Source organism: Puma concolor, chromosome D1 (genome assembly GCF_028749965.1).
Source record: "Puma concolor isolate L17-30 chromosome D1, mPumCon1.1.hap2, whole genome shotgun sequence".
Classification (NCBI taxonomy): Eukaryota; Metazoa; Chordata; class Mammalia; order Carnivora; family Felidae; genus Puma; species Puma concolor.
The window spans coordinates 103,676,650-103,695,102 of NC_141676.1; the positions used below are offsets into that span (position 1 = coordinate 103,676,650).

At 44.0% G+C, this 18,453-nt stretch overlaps 1 protein-coding gene across 7 annotated transcripts in view; it reads left to right on the top strand.

Annotated features, from left to right (window-relative positions):
• The window catches only part of CADM1 (cell adhesion molecule 1), a 334,016-nt gene that overhangs the window by 294,120 nt on the left and 21,443 nt on the right, over positions 1–18,453 (top strand). For 3 of the 7 annotated variants that reach the window (XM_025928377.2, XM_025928378.2, XM_086679061.1), the window contains exons 8-9: positions 4,409–4,486; positions 15,708–15,740. The exons of 1 other annotated variant lie outside the window; for it this stretch is intronic. In XM_025928377.2, the coding sequence (XP_025784162.2) occupies positions 4,409–4,486; positions 15,708–15,740 (111 nt within the window). The remainder of the gene's footprint in view (positions 1–4,408; positions 4,487–15,707; positions 15,741–18,453) is intronic. 3 more of the 7 variants (XM_086679062.1, XM_086679064.1, XM_086679063.1) reach the window with 2 other exon arrangements.

The following is an 18,453-nucleotide window of genomic DNA, read 5'->3' on the forward strand; positions in this document are numbered from 1 at the left end:
TCTAATCGCGGGGCTTTCCTGCTAGATCACAGTCCCTGGTCATGCTGAGTAGGAAAGCTGTGTCCTCAGGCACAAGCAATGGAGATGATGTTAGAAATAATGACTGCAAAATTCAGCCTTGCCAATTAATGGCTATTTAGCTCAGAAAGTTTATTCCCAGTGGTATTTCCCTGTGAAACCTCAGCTAGGCTTTCTCCTGCTTTGATGAACACAAGTATCTTGTCTTCAGCATGAAGCTATTACATTCTGGAAGATGTCACAAGCCAGTAAATACTTGGGAAAAAAATATATATATAAGTAGCTACATAAACCACCAATAGCTACTCCTTTAGACACGAATGCATTTTTTTTTAATTTGTCTGTTTTCTGAATATCTTTTTACAGGATTATTAAAGCATATTATCATGAATTACGTTCTCTAACCCAGCAAATATTCATTGAACATCTATGTGTCAGGCATTTTAAACTTTTTCACATTTATAGCTTACTGTCCATTTTGTGTACGTTGAATATTCTCAACTTAGTTGAGGAATGCACTGCATTCCTCTAGTCTTAAGATGGCAAATTGAGTTTCTTCTGGCCAGTTGAAGTCTCTTGGTTGGTTTTATGCCAGGAAGCATAGTCATGAACTGACATGACCCAGAATGAGTGACCATAGGCATGAAATTTTCAGTATCTTATAAATCCATGGATATGTGTGTATGTTTCCTTCTCCATGTTAGCACGGTAAATAATCCAAGTGTAAGTATATGGGAATCTACACCTATACGCACACAACTATACCCACAGAATATGTATACCTTTATGTCCCAGAACCTGGCCACCTTCCTTACGAAGAAAGTAGGAGTCGCTCCTTTTGAAGGCATAGAAGCATGCTTTATAACACATCAACACGGATGTGGCAATTTAATCCTTAACCTGTACTTGAGGTTTTGTTTGTTTGTTTGTTTTTCTCTTTCAACATAATGCAGAATTACAGGATCACATCCACTCACCTTATTCGTAGACTTCTGAGATTTCTTTTCTTTTGTGCACTATACCCGTGTTGTCTGTGGTCCGCACGTGTAATGGCGTCAGTCCTGCCATCCAACCCCTTAATCCAGGGGTTAAGAGAGCCGAGGAGAGGGGATGGCTGTTCCTTTAGGTGCGAGGGGGTGCCACATGCCCTATTCTCAGTTGACGTTCCACGGAGCCACCTTGGTCCTCAGACTGTTCAGAGTCTGTTCGTGCAAAAGGGGAGTGGGAGGCATATGCGTCTCTTCTGCTTCCGCACCCCTTCTGCTCTCTCTGCGTGAGGGTTTGAGCCTCCTGCAAGTCCCCTCCGATGCCACTCCCAGGTTTACAGTGAGCAAAACCAGTGGCAAATTTCCCACTGGTCTATGGTTTGCTTCCTGGACTCAGAAGTCTAAGTTATTTGGAAAAGCAATTCTGATTTAATGTACCTGCTGTTCCCACATCTCAAGATAAGGAACATTTTGTGGACTTCATGGACCGCAGATATAGTTGAATAATTTTGGATACCAGCTTCTGGCTGGCATTTGTCGAGCACCCACTTTGTCCCACCGTTTCACGTGCATGACCACCTCTAATCTCCACAGTAACGTCAGGAGGTAGCAAGATCCTCATCCTATTTTACAGATGGCAGATGAAGCTTAGAAAGATCACATAAGCTGCCCAAGTTCCCAGGGTTGCTAACTATGTTTCAGAGCCACGATACTTCGACTGCCAAGTCTTCAGGGACATTTGTGTCTTTCTTTGTAGTTCCTCTCATTCTCACTGCTTCCCAGTAGAATGCCCCCCTCCAACATAAGACTGTTTTTGAGAATTTACTCTCTGGGCTAGAGTGCGTTACTGAAAGCCAGGAAACATAGCGACCTACCTGTTTAGGTGAGCGCGCACACACACACACACACACACACCCCTCCCCGGCACGTTATGCTACCTGCGTCCCTCAGTCTAAGCTAGTAGCACTGCTCGGCATGGCGGGCTAGACTACCAACCTGAGGTGTTGCTAGTCTATTAATAAAATGTTCTAGCAATTTGGGAAGATTGCGAGGAGCTCTTCTTTTCAAAGGTGATTTCTCGTACTACCAGGGTAATTCTCAAAGTACCTTATGAACTAAGCATTAACGTGCCTTTAAAATGTTTAATTCTCTGGAAGTAGCTTCTATACTTGGAGAATCTAGCTGGTTAGTGCCTGAGTCCCATTTGGTTTGGTTCTTTTAGCCTCGATGTGTCAAACACAGCTCATTAGCTCCAACTCGGTATTTTCTTAAATAGTGGCCTCTCGTTGCTCTTAATTGCTAGAAGCGATCTGAGCAATGAGGTTCTCGCCGTTAACAGGTCACTTGAGCCAGATGTGAAGGACAACAGTTACCCCAGTAGTGATGAAAATAATTGGAAGTGTGTGATTTTCACAAAATGAAAGGGACCCGTGACCTTTTTTCTGAAGTCTCTGCCCTTGTTAGTCTGGCCCACCCCTCGTTCGTAATCATATTTTCAAAATCATATTTCAAAACCGGGCCTCCGGGTCCCCTTTGATTGCATTGTGGATATCACACGTTCTGTGCCAATACTTGGAAAGGTAGGTACAGAAATAGCATTAGAGTGTATCAGGGGAAGTCTCTCGGGTACAGATGTTCCTTTTCAGGTGATAAGTACTGTAATTGAACCAGAACAGAAGAAGCACATTAGCTGCCCCCATGCTGGGCAGCAGGCACGTCCCTGGGTACAGTTGAGGTGGGTAGGAGAAGGCACAGGATGTCTTCAGAGCTCGGCTTGGGGGCCAGCGCACCTCGCTCACCTGTATCTGTCCCAGTGCCTACAGCAAGGGGTGGGTGCGTCCAAATGATCTGCTAGGTCACAGAATGCTTCCTTACCTGGGGCCTCCATAAGAAAGTGTCCAAGGAGCAAGACGACATTCTGCCTGTTTGTCTACAAGGGTAGTCTGAAACCACTGATTTAATCATCAGCCTGCTTCTTGGAGGAGGATGAGATTTGGTATTATTTATTTTTTAATGAATTCCTTTTTGGACTCGTGGGTGAGGCTGCTTTTACACTGCCCGTGTCCCCACCTTCAGTGAGCAAAGTCTCCCATAGAACAGAACACTTTGCTGCTGAGCCCTCCCTAACACATTCATACGTTGCGTGTGCGTGAGAGAAGTTGACGAGGAAAATTAAAACCCCAGATTATTGATCAGTAGTAGGAATCATTTTAAGCAGACCTTACAACCCGGCACCAAGATAGTGTTTTCACAAACTTTCAGGAAGTTGTAGCAAAGCCAATAAAGGTGCAGTATATAATTAAAGTTTTGATGTATTAATTAGACAATCTGAGAGCTCACTTGGAGATAAAAGGACACCAGATGTGTCAGGGAGAAAAAGTTGACGTGCTTTAGATAAAATTTAAAATCAAAAGCCTTCAAATCGTCTTATGCGCTATTATAGCAGAATGATTGCTTAGTTCAAAGTCTTGCTGACAATTTAACACATTCAGTTTGATCATTTGTGCTTAGGATTTTCTTTTTTCTCTTTCATATTTGCCCTTCCCCTGTCCCCCAAATAATTTTTGAGCTGATACAAGAATATACAGTGTAGCAAACATCTGACGGAGGATTCCCTATGGGATTCCTGGCTTTGAGGGTCAAGCCTCGTTTATACCTCGTTCCCTTGTTTACAAGATGGGAGACGGTCTTCTGGTTTTATCGCCACCTTCCGCTTTAGGTCAGGCTTTCAACGGGAGCGAAGGCAACTAACGTATTAATATTTATAAGTTGTAAAATTTATTGACTTTTAAAAAATAAAATCTCGGTAAAACCTCACATGCCTGGAACTTGATATTTAGCGGTGACATTCTGTCTTCTTTGTATTTATTACAAGTGTGTAGAAGTAGTTTTCCTTCCTGCTGGGATGCATTGATGGGGAATAATGAAGTTAGCCGTCATGGAGAGCAGGGGAGCGGGAACGGGCTCATCCTTGGCCGACGGGAGCCCTTTAGAAGGGCTCCACCCCTCCTCCTTTCTCCCATCTGCGAAAGCATAACACGAAATGACGGTCGCTGTACCCTCTCGGGGGCGGGGCTGGCTTAACCTCACCTTTGAAATCAGACTGGGGTGGGGGTGTCCTGGTTTGATTTCTCCTCCCTTCTCTCCTTCACATCTCCTCATCCCTAGTTCACTTCATTAATGCAAATCTCTTTTCTTCTTGTCTCAGTTTTTCCATTTAAGGTTTTGGGTTAGGATCACAGGACACAACTCTTTGGGGGAAGGCGGGGAAGGGAGGCTTGTGGCTGCAGAGGGGGAAGTCATCAGACAAACATCTCCGTGTCCTCATGCCTTCGTTTTGTCATTACTGATCATTGTTGTGTTCAGCACTGTGGGTTTGATTTTCCTTTTTTTTTTTTATCCAGATCCCCCCACAACTATCCCTCCCACCACCACCACCACCACCACCACCACCACCACCACCATCCTTACCATCATCACAGGTACGGTACCTTCATTACCACTGAAAATGTCCTGAATGTATATTGTCTTTCTGGTATGTATGCAAAGAAGGCTAACAGTTCCCTTTGAATCCTTGGAATTTAACCGTTCCTTTATTTGGGGACTTCAGAGGCGTTAGATACTTTATTCTTACGTTGACTCCTAAGGACCTCAGAAAATCTTCAACATCCAGGCCTTTAACAGTAGATGAGATATTTTGCAGCTCGTGCCTAAGAGGATTCTCTTTTCCAGCATCCCTGTTCAAAGCAAAACGCTAGGGAACATAGCAGCCTGGCTATTAGAGAACATGCCGGTAGCTTAGGCGTAGCCACGGTTGATGAAATGGTAAGTATTCTGGCTTTGGATCTTCTCCTTGTCTTCATTCCATCGTTCGTTCGTACGAAAGAAAATACACACCCTTTAACATGCCCCTGCGGGCTGTGTTCCTAAAGGCATCGCCCTCCTTCCTGCCCCAGAGAGTATCTGCTGACAGTGTTACTACCTGTTTGTGTTGCCTGGGTCAAGAGGTCAGAGGGGAGTCACTGACTTCTCCGTGCCGGGCACCCACGTACCCCTTGCTGCCCTCCGTTAACTGTTGGAGGGGCGGAAGAGGCGGCCACAGCTGCCGTAACTCTGTGGCTTTATCTTGGTGGACTGTCTGAAACTCTCCAAAATGAGTTTCACTGTCTCCTGTGTCTGCCGACCACCAAGGGAGAGGGTATGCGATGCATCCCTGTCTGATACCCAGCGGCTCTCCTCCTGCTTGAGGGGGCTCGTCTGGGAGCCTTGATGCTTCTCCCACCTGCTACGCGGGGAAAGGTCATGGCTGCATCGCGTCTATTAGATGTGTAGGATTTCCTTAGGTAAGGACTCCCCGAACCACTGTTTACAGGTACCTCCTCCAGAACACATAAAAGTAGTTATTCTGCGAGGAAAAAAATGATAATAATAACCTCTTTAGAAGACCGCTTTCCCGCTTCATTCCATTATCCGCAGACACTGCCAGGTCTCTGAGCCACATGCCCCAGGATACAGTCGTATCACAGGACTTCTTCTAAACCACTGAATGTTGAAGTCATCGTTCTCCGTGTGTAGGCCCTCTTTACCACCCGAGATCGGGCAGCCATCCTTGACACTGACTTTCTGGAGATGTGTTTGGTTTTCGTGGGAGTCGGTGAGACAGGCGTGACAAAAATCCAGAGTGTTCCGTGGAAGAGGAGGTTCATGAAGTAGGACGATAGATCACCTGATCTCATTTTCTTCACTTTCTCTAACCTTCACAGTGGGACAAAGAGAACCTTTTAAAAAAAGCCACTAGCGAGGGTTTTTCTGAAGGTTAATTATGGAAACATCAGTGCCTGCACTTCACTTAAAATCTTCTGAAAATCCATCAATTGGTTTTTGTGTCTCACTCTAAACTCCGCTCCACCCAGGCTGCTTCCTAAATTCCCTTCAGTGTCTATTTGTTTCCCTTCTTCCACGTCCTTCTTTCTGCCGCTTGGTCCCATGGCGCATAGACTCCTCCCACTTTCTGTCTCATTCCTAAACACAGCAAAGCTGCTCCCGCCTAACTGGTTCCAGGTCAGCCAGGCTATCAACTTCCCAGGAGCTAGGTTTTTACCTTTCGTGATCTCTTGCCCCTTATCCAGGTTGTAAACTGAATTGGGCCGGAGCTCTTAACGGCAGGTTTCCTTGAAATTTCCCGTGAACGGCCCTTTGGATGTCCGTGTGAATTACACCTCCACCCACCACTGTCCTTTGCAACTAGTCTGTTCATCTTTGCAGAAGGGGCCCAGGGATCAGTCAGCCCTTATTACCTCTCGTTGTTGTAGAAGGTTCCGTCTAGGTGGCTAGCCAGGTCTGTATTGCAAGGCAGTGGAGGTCTTACTCACTCTATAGAAATACCCCATTTCTCCATTACATGGAACAATGCTTTTCATTTGTGGCTAGCCTCTCGCTAGCTTAGGCTGGTTTGGGTTTTTGTTTTGTTTTTTAAGACCTTTCTTAGCACCCCTGAACTACTCCCCCCCCCCCACTCACAGCTTTAATTTTTCACCCCAGAGTAAAGCTAATCTTGTGTCCTTCAACAGCTGCAACTCTCTGTGATCACTGTTCCAACCACAGAGACTCTGGTTAAGAGGAAATTTTAAAAACAAACAACGCTGCATTTCTGTCCATATAGAAATTGCCTTTACATACGGGCTTGTCTTTGCTTCTGTCTCTCTCTGCTCCCGGCCTCGGGTCTCCCCGTGATGCATGATGATCTCGTAGATGTGCCTTAGCCTTTCAACGTTAGCGCTTGAACCCTCTCTGCACACAAAAGGCATCTGTGGTAATGAGCACCCAGATTCTTGCTGGCATACCCAAGAATAAAGTAAAATTGCCACTCATACAGCATTGTAGAATCCGTTGCCTTAACGGATGTGATCGTATGGGCTTCCTGCGTCTTAACAAGCAGTGTTACATATATTTATCTTGCCCAGAAAGTACACTTGTGGAATTTAACATTTGCTCCTTACTTCAAACAGACTAAAGGTTATGGAGCTGAATGATTGTGTGTCCCATTTTAAAGGTCCAGGCTATCCCTGAGATTAAGATTGGTTCCTAAAAAATCTTCCAGACTGGATCTTGACAAATGGATAGCTAAATTAATTTGCACTCTTCTCTCTTGCACTGTTTGCTGCATTACAGCCCCCATTAGCCTTAAAAGCTGCAACAGCTAAATCCAGTGACAGGAACGTACATAAAGCCTGAGCTTGAAAGAAAGAAAGAAAGAGAGAGAGAGAGAGAGAGAGAAAGAGAGAGAGAGAAAGAAGAGAGAGAGAGAGAGAAGAAAGAAAGAAAGAAAGAAAGAAAGAAAGAAAGAAAGAAAGAAAGAAAGAGAAAGAGGCAGCCCATAGCCATCCATTTCTTTCCTCCCACTCAGATGCAATAACTGAAACCCATTGCCCAGGTCAGAGTTTCATTACAAGAAAATGTACGAATGCAATAGAAGAATATTTTTAAACTCGAAGGGCATAGTTGATTTCTGATTTCTCTGAAAGGAAGTGTTCCTGTGTTACTTTGTACCTTTCATAAGCAGGATATCGAATTGCTCCCCTTGTCAGGGAGGCAGACTGCCACTGAGTCCCCCAGTCGCCCGACTCCCTCAAAAGCACATTAAAGCTTCATCCTGGGGACCCTTGAAAGCAAGAAATTGTGAGCCCAATCCGATGTGCTGGTGCCACCTAGAGTCCTAGACCCGGCGGGGTGGTGGAGGGGGAAGAGCTGGGCGTCTCTGTCCCGTGCATTCTGTGTGGAGTCGGTCTCCTGACCTTTGTGTGAAGGCTCACATCTAGCGGTAGCTTTCTCTCGGGAGGACTTTTTGAAGGCTCTAGAGTCCTGAAAGGAATATTTGATGTCAACTTGCCACATTGACCTTGTTGCAGCCTTACAACTATTAGGCCTTTAGTATCATTAGAATCCCTTTGTAAATAAAAAACCATTAGAGGGACCCAACTGAAATGGGAGCCATCCAGAGTCTCATTGTGGTTTGCCCTGAGTTTCTTCTCTGTCTCTTCCATCCCATGCACATTGACATTCCGACCATATACTTCTGTTTCAACTATTGCTATTGGTAAGCCCCCACTTCCTTTTTTTTTCATTTCCTTTTTTTTTAATATCATGCCAAGTTGTCCACGTAGTTTAATTCATGAAGATATATGTTGTAATATTGAAGAGCAAACTGCAGAATCTAAATTGTCCCTGGAGTCCTCTGTTAAAATACAGAGACAGCCAGACCATTATCCAGGGTCAGAGTCCTTCATGCAGATTTTCCTCCTAAATTAAAATCAAAGAAAAACCTACCACCCTCCTGGGGGGCTGAGGGGGGGGGTGGTTTGTTTTATTTTACTTTGTTTTGAATTTTCTTTGAAGTTAGTTGACTTTGCGTATGAGATGTACGTAGAATTACCTATTCCTGGGGTGACAGATTTTGCTCCTGTCCAACAGTTGGATCCAACTTTTCCCTATAGTCAACTTAGGAAAATATTTTGTGTTTCCCTCCCAAGATAATGTGGATGTTGTACTGTCTCTGCCCAGTTGCATCCGGAGTTAGTTGCTTAACGAGGAATGTACCTTAGACCGCACTCAGCACTGTTTTAAACACCCTTAGCAGCTTAAGTAGGAAATTCAGGCCCAGGGGGAGTTCAACATGCAGGTCATACTACACATGTGACTGTCATAAATTAAAACACTAAAATCACTTTAGAATAAGAGATGAATAGCTATAGGGCCAAATCCTGAAACACATTTAGAAATCCTTTCACAGGCATGAAATAGGTCATCTCTAAATGAGTATTTCTCTTTTTAAAAGTATGTATCCAATGAAGTGTTTTGTGTTTCTTGGGAAAGAAAACAGCAAGGTTTTTCTTACGGGTGTCTAAGCACTCAAAACCCAGTATACCTTGGAGAAAGTGGGTCCCAACCCCAGGCTCACGTTATTTTGGCTTTCATAGTCTAATGTCGTCAGCCATTGTGTGCGTAAAGTGTATCCAGTCACGATAAGGAGAGTGCAGCCATAGTTCACAGAGTATGCCAAGCGAGGGAAGTCCAACACCATAGCACATGTTTTCCACGTCTTACATACAAAGAAAAGAAGTACACCTGTGCTTAAGACAGAATTACGGTCGAGAGCCTTGCTTCATGTAACGCTGCTGTTCTCCAGGGTCTTGGTTTAATGATTCCTACTCTGTGCTAGGGGTATGTGGGTTATATATATCACTCTGTGATATTTGCGTGGTGCGAGGGGTATATGCTTAGCTGCTTTTAGGCATTCATTCATCAAATACCAAGCCCCCGTAATGTGGACAGCTTCATGCTAGTGCCTGTGGAGACAGAAAATTCCTTGAACCCCTTAAAATATGGCACTGGGAATAGGTTGTACACACTAGAAGTCAATTACAGGAGGTACTGTGCAGTAAGGGCTGACTCGGTGGCATGGGCAGAGGAGCAAGGAGGGCATCACAGGACAATTAGTTCCGTCTGCCATCAGGGACTGGGTAGAATGTGGATAAGATAGGGTGGCATTTTAGAAATTAAGCACCAAGGCCCAACTTTACTTCAAGCATCTGTGTTCAGTGTGTGTGTGTACATTGTGTGTATTTGTGTCCCAGGCACGTATCACACCACCATTGCTAGGAAATACACACTTTTCATTCTAGAATGTTTACTAACTTACCTTTTTTCTAGAGTTGGCATCTACTCCATTAAGACTGTTTGTCACTCCTCATTTATTGAATGCGTATTGAGTGTTACTGATAGGCCAGGGTGCGTGGTAACAAGAATCTTTTTTTTTTTTTAATGCTTATTTATTTTTGAGAGAGAGAGAGACAGAGCAAGAGTGGGGGAGGGACAGAGAGAGAGGGGGAGACAGAATCCGAAGCAGGATCCAGGCCTGCTGTCAGCCCAGAGCCCAAAGCGGAGCTCGAGCTCATGAGCCATGAGATCATGACCTGAGCCGAAGTCGGATGCGTAACCAACTCAGCCATCCAGGTGCCCAAATAAGAATCTTATTAGGTGCTACCAAATATGAAGGAGACATCTTTGTAATGAGCCATCTTGTCAAGTTTTTGCCCAAAATTGCGTGGCCATTTTTTTTTCATACTGTCTCCAGTGTGTAGATTTTTATTTTGCTGGCAAGTATAAGCCTATATTCAAATAGCATCATAGCCAGCCAATTTTGTCTTTTAATTTTTTTAATGTTTATTTATTTTTGAGAGAGAGAGAGAGAGAGAGAGAGAGAGCCAGAGAAAGAGGGAGACACAGAATCAGAGCTGTCAGCAAAGAGCCCAACATGGGGCTTGAACCCATGAACTACGAGATTACAACCTGAGCCGAAGTTGAATGCTTAACCTGCTGAGCCACCCAGGCGCCCCAGCCAGCCAGTTTTTGACACACACTGATTTAGGAGGGAATCAAACGAGTTAGAATACTCTACTGATGAAGGTCACCTGATTCTGCCTTTTAAAAAAAAAAGGCCTGAGAGATAGGAACTGAGGGTTATTTTTCGAATGCTTCTATCATCATTTCCATACTTTCATGTTCCTTGTTTAAAAATAATCCAAGAGATTATTTATCCACAGTGCAGAAAACTAGCCTCAAACACATGGGTTTCTCAGGCTTAGAAAGTGATGGTTGGATCCATCTTGGTTAGAAAGGTAGGACTTAGAAGGAACCAGCCCTCCAGCACGTGAGCAGAGAAGACTAGAAGTGACTATTTCTAGAGCCCCTTCCCTCTGCACCGTCACCTCCCTTGCAGTGCCCCTTCCGTCCCTCTCCTCACCTGTGCCTTCCCCCTCTCTGCCCCTCCTGCCCAGCCGTCACCCACACCAGGGCAGAGGAGTTGTTTCCTTGTGAGAGGAAACCACTGTACAAGATCCTATGATTTTCAGATCGTCTGGTTTGCAAATGAAAAGATCTCAGGGGCATAGCAGCAGTAGTGAACGATTCTGAACAAAACTTGAAATTGCTTAACAAAAAAACCAGTCCACTCCCCATCCAGCTGTTCTATGGAAGGAGCGGAGGGTGACTTTAAGAAGGAAGAGAGTTTCATCGTGACTCTCCTATCTGGACCTTTGTAGCTTCCAGTGTGTTCCTGTCCCCTTTCTCCCGGCCCTCAGAAATGGGAGTTTAATTAAAGCCTAATATAGTTGGAAAGAAAATTGACCAGGAATCCGGTAGAAAATAAATTTCGAAGTTTAATTTTCCAGCACGCATTTTTGCTTTCAATAGATTTCAAATAAGTCAGAAATAAATAAAGAAAAGAATTTTTTAAAAAACCATATATTTAATATATATTGGCCAGCAGAACACAACTATGAAAATAAAATTGTCAGGGGAATTCTTTGCCTGCCCTAGTGTCTAGATTTAAAGCAGCCCCGTAACACAAACTGAAGGGGAATTCAATTAAGAAAACCCATTGGCTCCTTATTGACTTTAGTTAAGAAAATAAACTGGGGGAAAGTGTATTAAATATGTCTGGACTGCTTAGTATGCTTTCATTTAAGCTTATGACAATCAAAATGGGAAAATTTAAATTCTTTACAATTAAGCTCTGCTTTTGAGCAGATTGGGTTCTCTGGGTTATTACCCTGTGTATTTTTTAACGTATACCCAACTTACACACACACCCCAAAATGCAGTCTTGCAGGGAATCTGTGCATTGTAACGCAGGAGGACTACAGAGCAATTGGAGAAGAGAAAGTATTTAAGGTTGTGAATTTAATTTTGTTCTAGGATTTTCATTTTCATTTATGGCACCCGTTGTGTTTGAGACCATGGACTAATTTATGGATTAGTTTTAAACCCCCAGTCTGTCACACTCAATGAACAATTCTAAGTTGGAGAGAATCCATATGAAAGGATTAGAATGTGCCACAGTGGAGCTTACACATGACTGTTTCAACTAAATATTGCCCAGCTGCCTCTCATGCAGCAATTTTTTTTTTCTACTTGGTTAAATGGCTACTGTCTCTAATCTCACACATTGTCAGAGCCTTTCCATTTTGTAAGTATCTTACACTGCCACATGAAATATAGGTGATATTTAATTTATTCAAGATAAGGTGCCATAAACTGTGTGTATGGCTGGGGGACCGAGAAGTCAATATTTAGTGAAATGCGCATCTTTCAAATAGCACAGGGCCTGCCCTTGGCCACCTTGTTTGATTATACTCATAAAGCAGCTAGAGAATGACTCTTAAGGCCGTACACACTTAGTGGGTTTGCAAAACCACGGGATTTGTCGTTGTTGTTGTTGACCATTTAAAATAAGCGTCCATTGGGGCGCCTGGGTGGCGCAGTCGGTTAAGCGTCCGACTTCAGCCAGGTCACGATCTCGCGGTCCGTGAGTTTGAGCCCCGCGTCGGGCTCTGGGCTGATGGCTCAGAGCCTGGAGCCTGCTTCCGATTCTGTGTCTCCCTCTCTCTCTGACCCTCCCCTGTTCATGCTCTGTCTCTCTCTGTCCCAAAAATAAATAAACGTTGAAAAAAAAAATTTAAAAAAAAAAAAAATAAAAATAAAATAAGCGTCCAATACATTTGCCCTTCTTGTAATTAAAATTAACATAGGGCCAGAAGCTCAGCAAGGCCTTTTCAGGTTCATAACCCTATGCCACCGAGAGCCCAACTCAACTCTTTGTGACCTCTTTTTCCCCGGGGCCTAGCTCAGAGATTAGTTTCTTAAAGGCAAAATGAAGTTTAAAGAAGTCTTCGTTGGGACAATTAGGAGCTGTCATTTTTCAAGTGAAGCGCAGCATTGCTGACGTGCGTTGGAAGGTTACCGCTTGCATTTTGCCCATACCCTCAGAATGCTGTCCGACGACAGAGTGACCCCACAAGCCGATTCACAGGGGCGGGCCCACACGTCTCAGCAGCCTTCTGATGGAGACGCCCCTAATAAATCCTACCTCACGGAGCCACACTTGCTTCAGAGCCAGGGTGTCTGTGGTTTCTGCACGAAGTCATAATGCAATTATGAAGGAGAATTAGATTCTGCGACAGTGCTCTCCTGCAGGGAGCACAAAGTCAGTTCTGAAGAAGGGTTTTTTGTTTTTTTTTGCTTTTTTTTTTGTTCCTTCTTTACTCGAAACCGCCTCTGTTCACACAGCGCACCAGGTGCTCTCAGAGAATTAGAATCAGCGTGCCCCCTGACACACCCTCAAACCTTGCTCAAACTCTGTGGCCAGCCTGTGTGTCTGCTCTATTCTCCTGCTCCGTTGCTGACCATGACTTTGCCATTTCCAGCCTCAGTGACTGTGTGGTTTGACGTGAACGTGTGTTTGCTTTGAACTGTCCTCGAAGGTGTTTCTTCCCCCTCCCGGCATTCCTTTTTCCTCCCCGTTTGGGTGCAATTGATGGATTTCCCATCCCCAGAATGGGAAAGCAAGCTGCACTGTGGACTTTTCTCCTTTATTTTCTAGTACCCACAGAGAAGCCTACGCCCAGGTTCACTCAGATTAATTTCGTGATAAAGCGGACAGTGTTGGGATGTAGGAAACAGTAAATCGAGGAGTCACTGGTTAATGCTGAGATACGATTTTTAGGGCTCTAACCTTTAGGATTTACTCCACCTCCTTTCTTTCAGTCTATGCTAATTGTTCACCTGCTAAAAGATAAAGCGTATGAGAAAATGCTGCTATAAAAATAAGCCAAAGTGTTTATTGTTTTGTTTTGTTTTTTTAATTTTGAAAAGGAGCCAATGCCTACCCATAAAATGTATTAACCTGCATATAAATGTTTCTGTACAAATGTGCATTTGATGTTGCCCCTGAAATTGAAAACACCTCAAACTAAAGCTTGACTTGAATGTTTCAAGTAAGGAGATGTGTCAGCTGCATCATGACAATCTGGTATAGCGATGTTTCAACTGTACAATTCTTGGTATTGTTTTTTACTGCTATTTTATGCACACAGACTTGACTTGTAAGTAAGTATTGTGTTCTTATGCGGTGTATTTTATGTCTTTCTTTCCTTCATCTAATCTTCAGAAACTCAGCTATAAGTTATATTAAGCTGCAGTGGCTTCTCAGACTGCTGGTTAATTCTGGCTCCTTAGAAGGGCTGCAAGTTTTTGATGGTATAGGGTCCCAAGGAAAGCATGCAACTGAAGAGGAACACTGGTGTGAATTCATGGGTCAGATTTGCAAACTAGAAGCACCAGGCTCATATGACCAAAAAAAAAAAAAAAAAGTTGGCATCCCAGTGCATTTAAACATTGCCTGTGTCGTGTCTGGAAGAGTCTTTTGGAAGTCTCTAGAATTCATAAAAATAATTACCAGCTTAAGTACCTGCGTTATATGAGAGAAAGAGGAAAAAAAAAAAAGGACAGGTAACTACCTGCAGTTTTAACCACGAACGCCACCCCAGCTAGAGATGATGAGCTGCTGTGCCCGTATCACCGACGTTTTCAGGCCAGAAGGGGATAGTGGAAGGAAACATACTGGAGAGGTATAGAGCTGAACACGGAAGTGCGGCCAGATGGCTTGACTTTGGAATTGAGTTGGCCATGGGAGTGGTGTTTAAGAAAAAAAAAAAAAAGAAAGAAAAAGACTGGAAAAAAATGTCATCGTGCATTTTGTTAGATATTTATCCCACTATCCCTCTAGCCAAAAATAAAAAGGAAATTTCTTGAGCCCCTTGAGCAGTTTTCCTGTGAAGAGGAGCCAGGACAGCCGGCCTGGTTTGAAGCCTAGCAGGAGGAGGAGGAAACTCGAACAGCATGGGAAATAGAAGAAGAGACAGACCACATCCTCTTCCCCAGCAAGTGCGTCTGGCAGCGAAAAAGTGAACGTGCCGTCTCGTGCTGCCGCCGTGAAGGCAGGGCTCCTGGCAGCTCACCACAACGATTGTGCTTCCGAACTGTGAACACGGGGACAGCTGGGTCCTTTAATTTGTGGAACGTCACATGATCACAAGTGGCGTTTGGCAAATGGTGTGGATGTGGCCATTTCCCTGACCGTCTTCTGCTCATAGGCTGTACGACAGCAAGAGCTGCAGAGTGAAGAATGGATCCGTGGTGGGTCGTGGCGGCAGGGGGGGCGGGGTGTGTACCGAAACTCACCCGGAAACCTTTAATATGTTCATTCCCATGGCCTCCCAGTTAACTGAACTTTCCCGCTGAACCCTGCTGGAATAACACACGGGATGGAAACCTTGAGCTCATGTGTTCGTCTACCGGCATCTACCAGCCTCACAAGGATCCTCAAAGTGTGATTGCTGCGGTGATGCCTAATTGGCAGGCACGAAGCCGAGTGCCCGCGTGGGCTGGCTTAAAACAAAGGCAGTGTTTGAATGTATGAATCCATTGTTCGGCCAGCCTTCCGACTGGGCTCTTCTGTCACAGTCCTGAGCCTTGATGCGTTAAGAGTTTGCACTGGTGTTTCTCCTCACTCTGCATGTTCCCCTGACTATTGACTAGCAAGTAGATGTGTCCCGGCAAGACCCCCAGAACCAAAGAATTGACTGTTTTCCTCACTGGCTCGCAGCTTTGAGCTGAAGGCATGTCTTAAAACAGTGCAACTCACTTCAAATGCTTTTTGCTTTTCATTTATTATTGCTTGTCACGCGATGTTCTTTGAAAGCTTGCTCATATATTATCTGTTCCATTTTTTTTCCATTTTCCCTTTTTTTGCATGCCGTTCCTCCTGTTTCCTCCCTTCCTCCAATCCTCTGTTCCCGTCTGTAGACACAGCAGCGACGACAGAGCCCGCAGTTCACGGTTGGTATCACATTACTGTTTATCTACTTTCTCAGCGCTGCTGAGAGGCAAGGCAAGCCTGGGAAAAAGAGAAATGCAGTCTTCAAGGGAAATCGTGTTTCAAGTAGACTGATCTCATAAATATACTATAATTTTTTAAGGCTTGAAAGGATGTCGGGTCTTGTCATTTCTGTTGTGAGTTCAGCAGCCAGTGGTGACAGAGGCGAGGTAGCCGCCTCACTGGCTGGGACGCAGGTCATGGCCCTTGTTGATAGAACTCCAGGCAGACACCAAAATACAAGGGACTCCAAAAACAAATACTTGCCTGAAAATCACAGCCTCTGGTTTAAAGACCCAATTGCTTTCTTCATTTATAGGCTAGAATCCCAGGTACACTTGGAAGAGGGGTCGTTCGGATCACTTAACTAGTTGAGGCCGAAGGACAGGAGAGAACAGAAGAGTCCCATTTAAATTCACGAGGTCATCACTCTTCTCTTAATTATGTTCCCAATCCCGTTTGCCTCTGCAAACCAGCGCCAGTTCGCTCTCAATCTCTATGCGTGCGTGAAGGTTTATGCTATTTACACCAGCATTTGGCAGGATCCCTCTCCGGACCAAGAATGACACCATATGTAAGTTTTAGCAGCATTAAGTAGGACTTGACAAAATCATTTGTGTACAGGCAGCTTGTAGGCAAAATAACTAGAAAGTTGGTTAAGGTTTTAACCAAAAAGTGATTTAAAAAAAAAAAAAAAAGGCCACCGGGCTATCCTTTTCACAACTTCATCCTACCTTACAAGGTTGGAATAAGTTCGTTAACTTTTCTATGTCTCTTCAGTCAGAAAATTAGAATTATGTTTCATCTGTATATGACTTTATTTCTTAACTCTCAACCCTGGTGATGTTGTGCTTAGAGAAAGATACGTTAGTTAAAAATTGGGCAGAATTTTAATAATTGAGTTCCAGGGAATTTTTTGGTAAAGGGCCTATTTAAATCACTTTGCATGTTGTACAGTGTTGGAATGCATCGCTTAAGTGCCTAGAGGTGATCAGCCAACACTTTACTGTTCATGCACCTTTAGCAAAGCATCTCTTCCTAGCACAGACTGACTTCCTTAAAACAGACCTACGTTTGAGGACTTGTCAGTTGGAAATCTCTAAGCAAAACCTGTCCTGGGTGAGCTGTCCTTGAAGGTCAGGCCTTGACGCTTGGCACATCGCCCCCGTATTTGCGCTTTGTGATGAGGAATCCCAAGAAAGCAGAATGAACTTAGGTACGAAGAGCAGTAAATCCCTCCCCACTCCCTGCCCACCTTACCTGGCCCTTTCCTGTCGTTGGCACAAAGGGAAAAATTAAAGGGCCAGTTACACTGACAATCGGGAGAAGTCAGTTAGGTATAAAGCTCCCACTTTCTAAGGTAATGCCCCATAGTGCTTGCTACGGCTCAGGCACTGTGCTCCATTAAGCTTGGTTATTTGTAGGTTTCGTCATTAATTGAGCACTTCCTGACTGTTATCGATTAGTCTCAGAGCTTTAAGGCTATTTTAATGTCGTTCAAGAGATTTTGTTCTATTCTTTTTAAGATGCTTTAAGTTTTGAGCTTCCTATAATTGACTCCAGGGTCAAATGTAACCATAAGATTCTGGAATTGTGTGAGATCTTTGAAGAAATATTGATCATTTATCTCCTAAGACTCCAGAGTTCTATTTGCTAGGTCCCTTCAATAAAACCTGTATACTTATGTGAATCTAATGGATGTAGGTCTTGGAGTCGGGTGAGGTATTTCAAGTAGGAAATCTGTTCCCTGACCTGAAAAATGAGAAGTTAGCTTAGGGGCCAGTCTTGGTCTAGGGCACGGTTTTTGATTAGGTCTTTCTGTCTAGAAAGAAAGTGATGGTGATTTCTTTTTGTGGTATAACAAAGAGACACTTGGAATAAGACTTTATAGCATTCCTGTGGCAGGAAACAGAGAAGCAACCACTGCCTTATTAGTTCAAGGACAGTGTTCAAGCCAGCAATACACCAGTAGGATGTTGTTCACTGGCTGGCAGTACATGGGAAACAACCTAGAGCCAAGAAATCTTAGGGAGAAAAAAAAAAAAAACAATGGCCACACACACACACACACACACACACACACACACACACAGTTCCTTAACGGCAGAAGGAGAGAAGTGATAGCCCAGGTTGGTCCCTGTTTGATACATTTATAAACACATCCTCCTGACTTGTCTAAAGTCCTGACAGCATCCCCACCAAGAGGTCCTACCACCATCTCGAACAGCATACCCTCCAGCCTACTGCAAGAAGCTGTAATGAAAGCAACAGTAATATCTAGAATTTTACTTGGCGGAGGGAAGACCCATCTTCAGGTTAGTCGTCAACGGGGGTAGAATACGATGGAAATTACAAAGCAGGGGACCAGGTTTCCAGAGAGATAAAGATCTGGAACTGATTGTAATTGAGTGCCTTGTGGCTAAAACCCAACTTCTTCAGTACAGCAACCATTTGATTTGGATTCACTTGAGAGTAACCTTGAGATGTTCACGATAGAGATCCGGGCCTAGAAAAATGTCATGGTCTGAGAACTTGGCAACTTAAATGACAAGACGTATTAGGTCAGCCAGTCGTGGCCACTTGATTTGTCTTAAAAATCTCCATACTGGAGTTCTTTCTATATTTCTCTTTTCTTTTATAAAAAGGGGAAAAAAATCATTTCCGAAAATCTTTCCC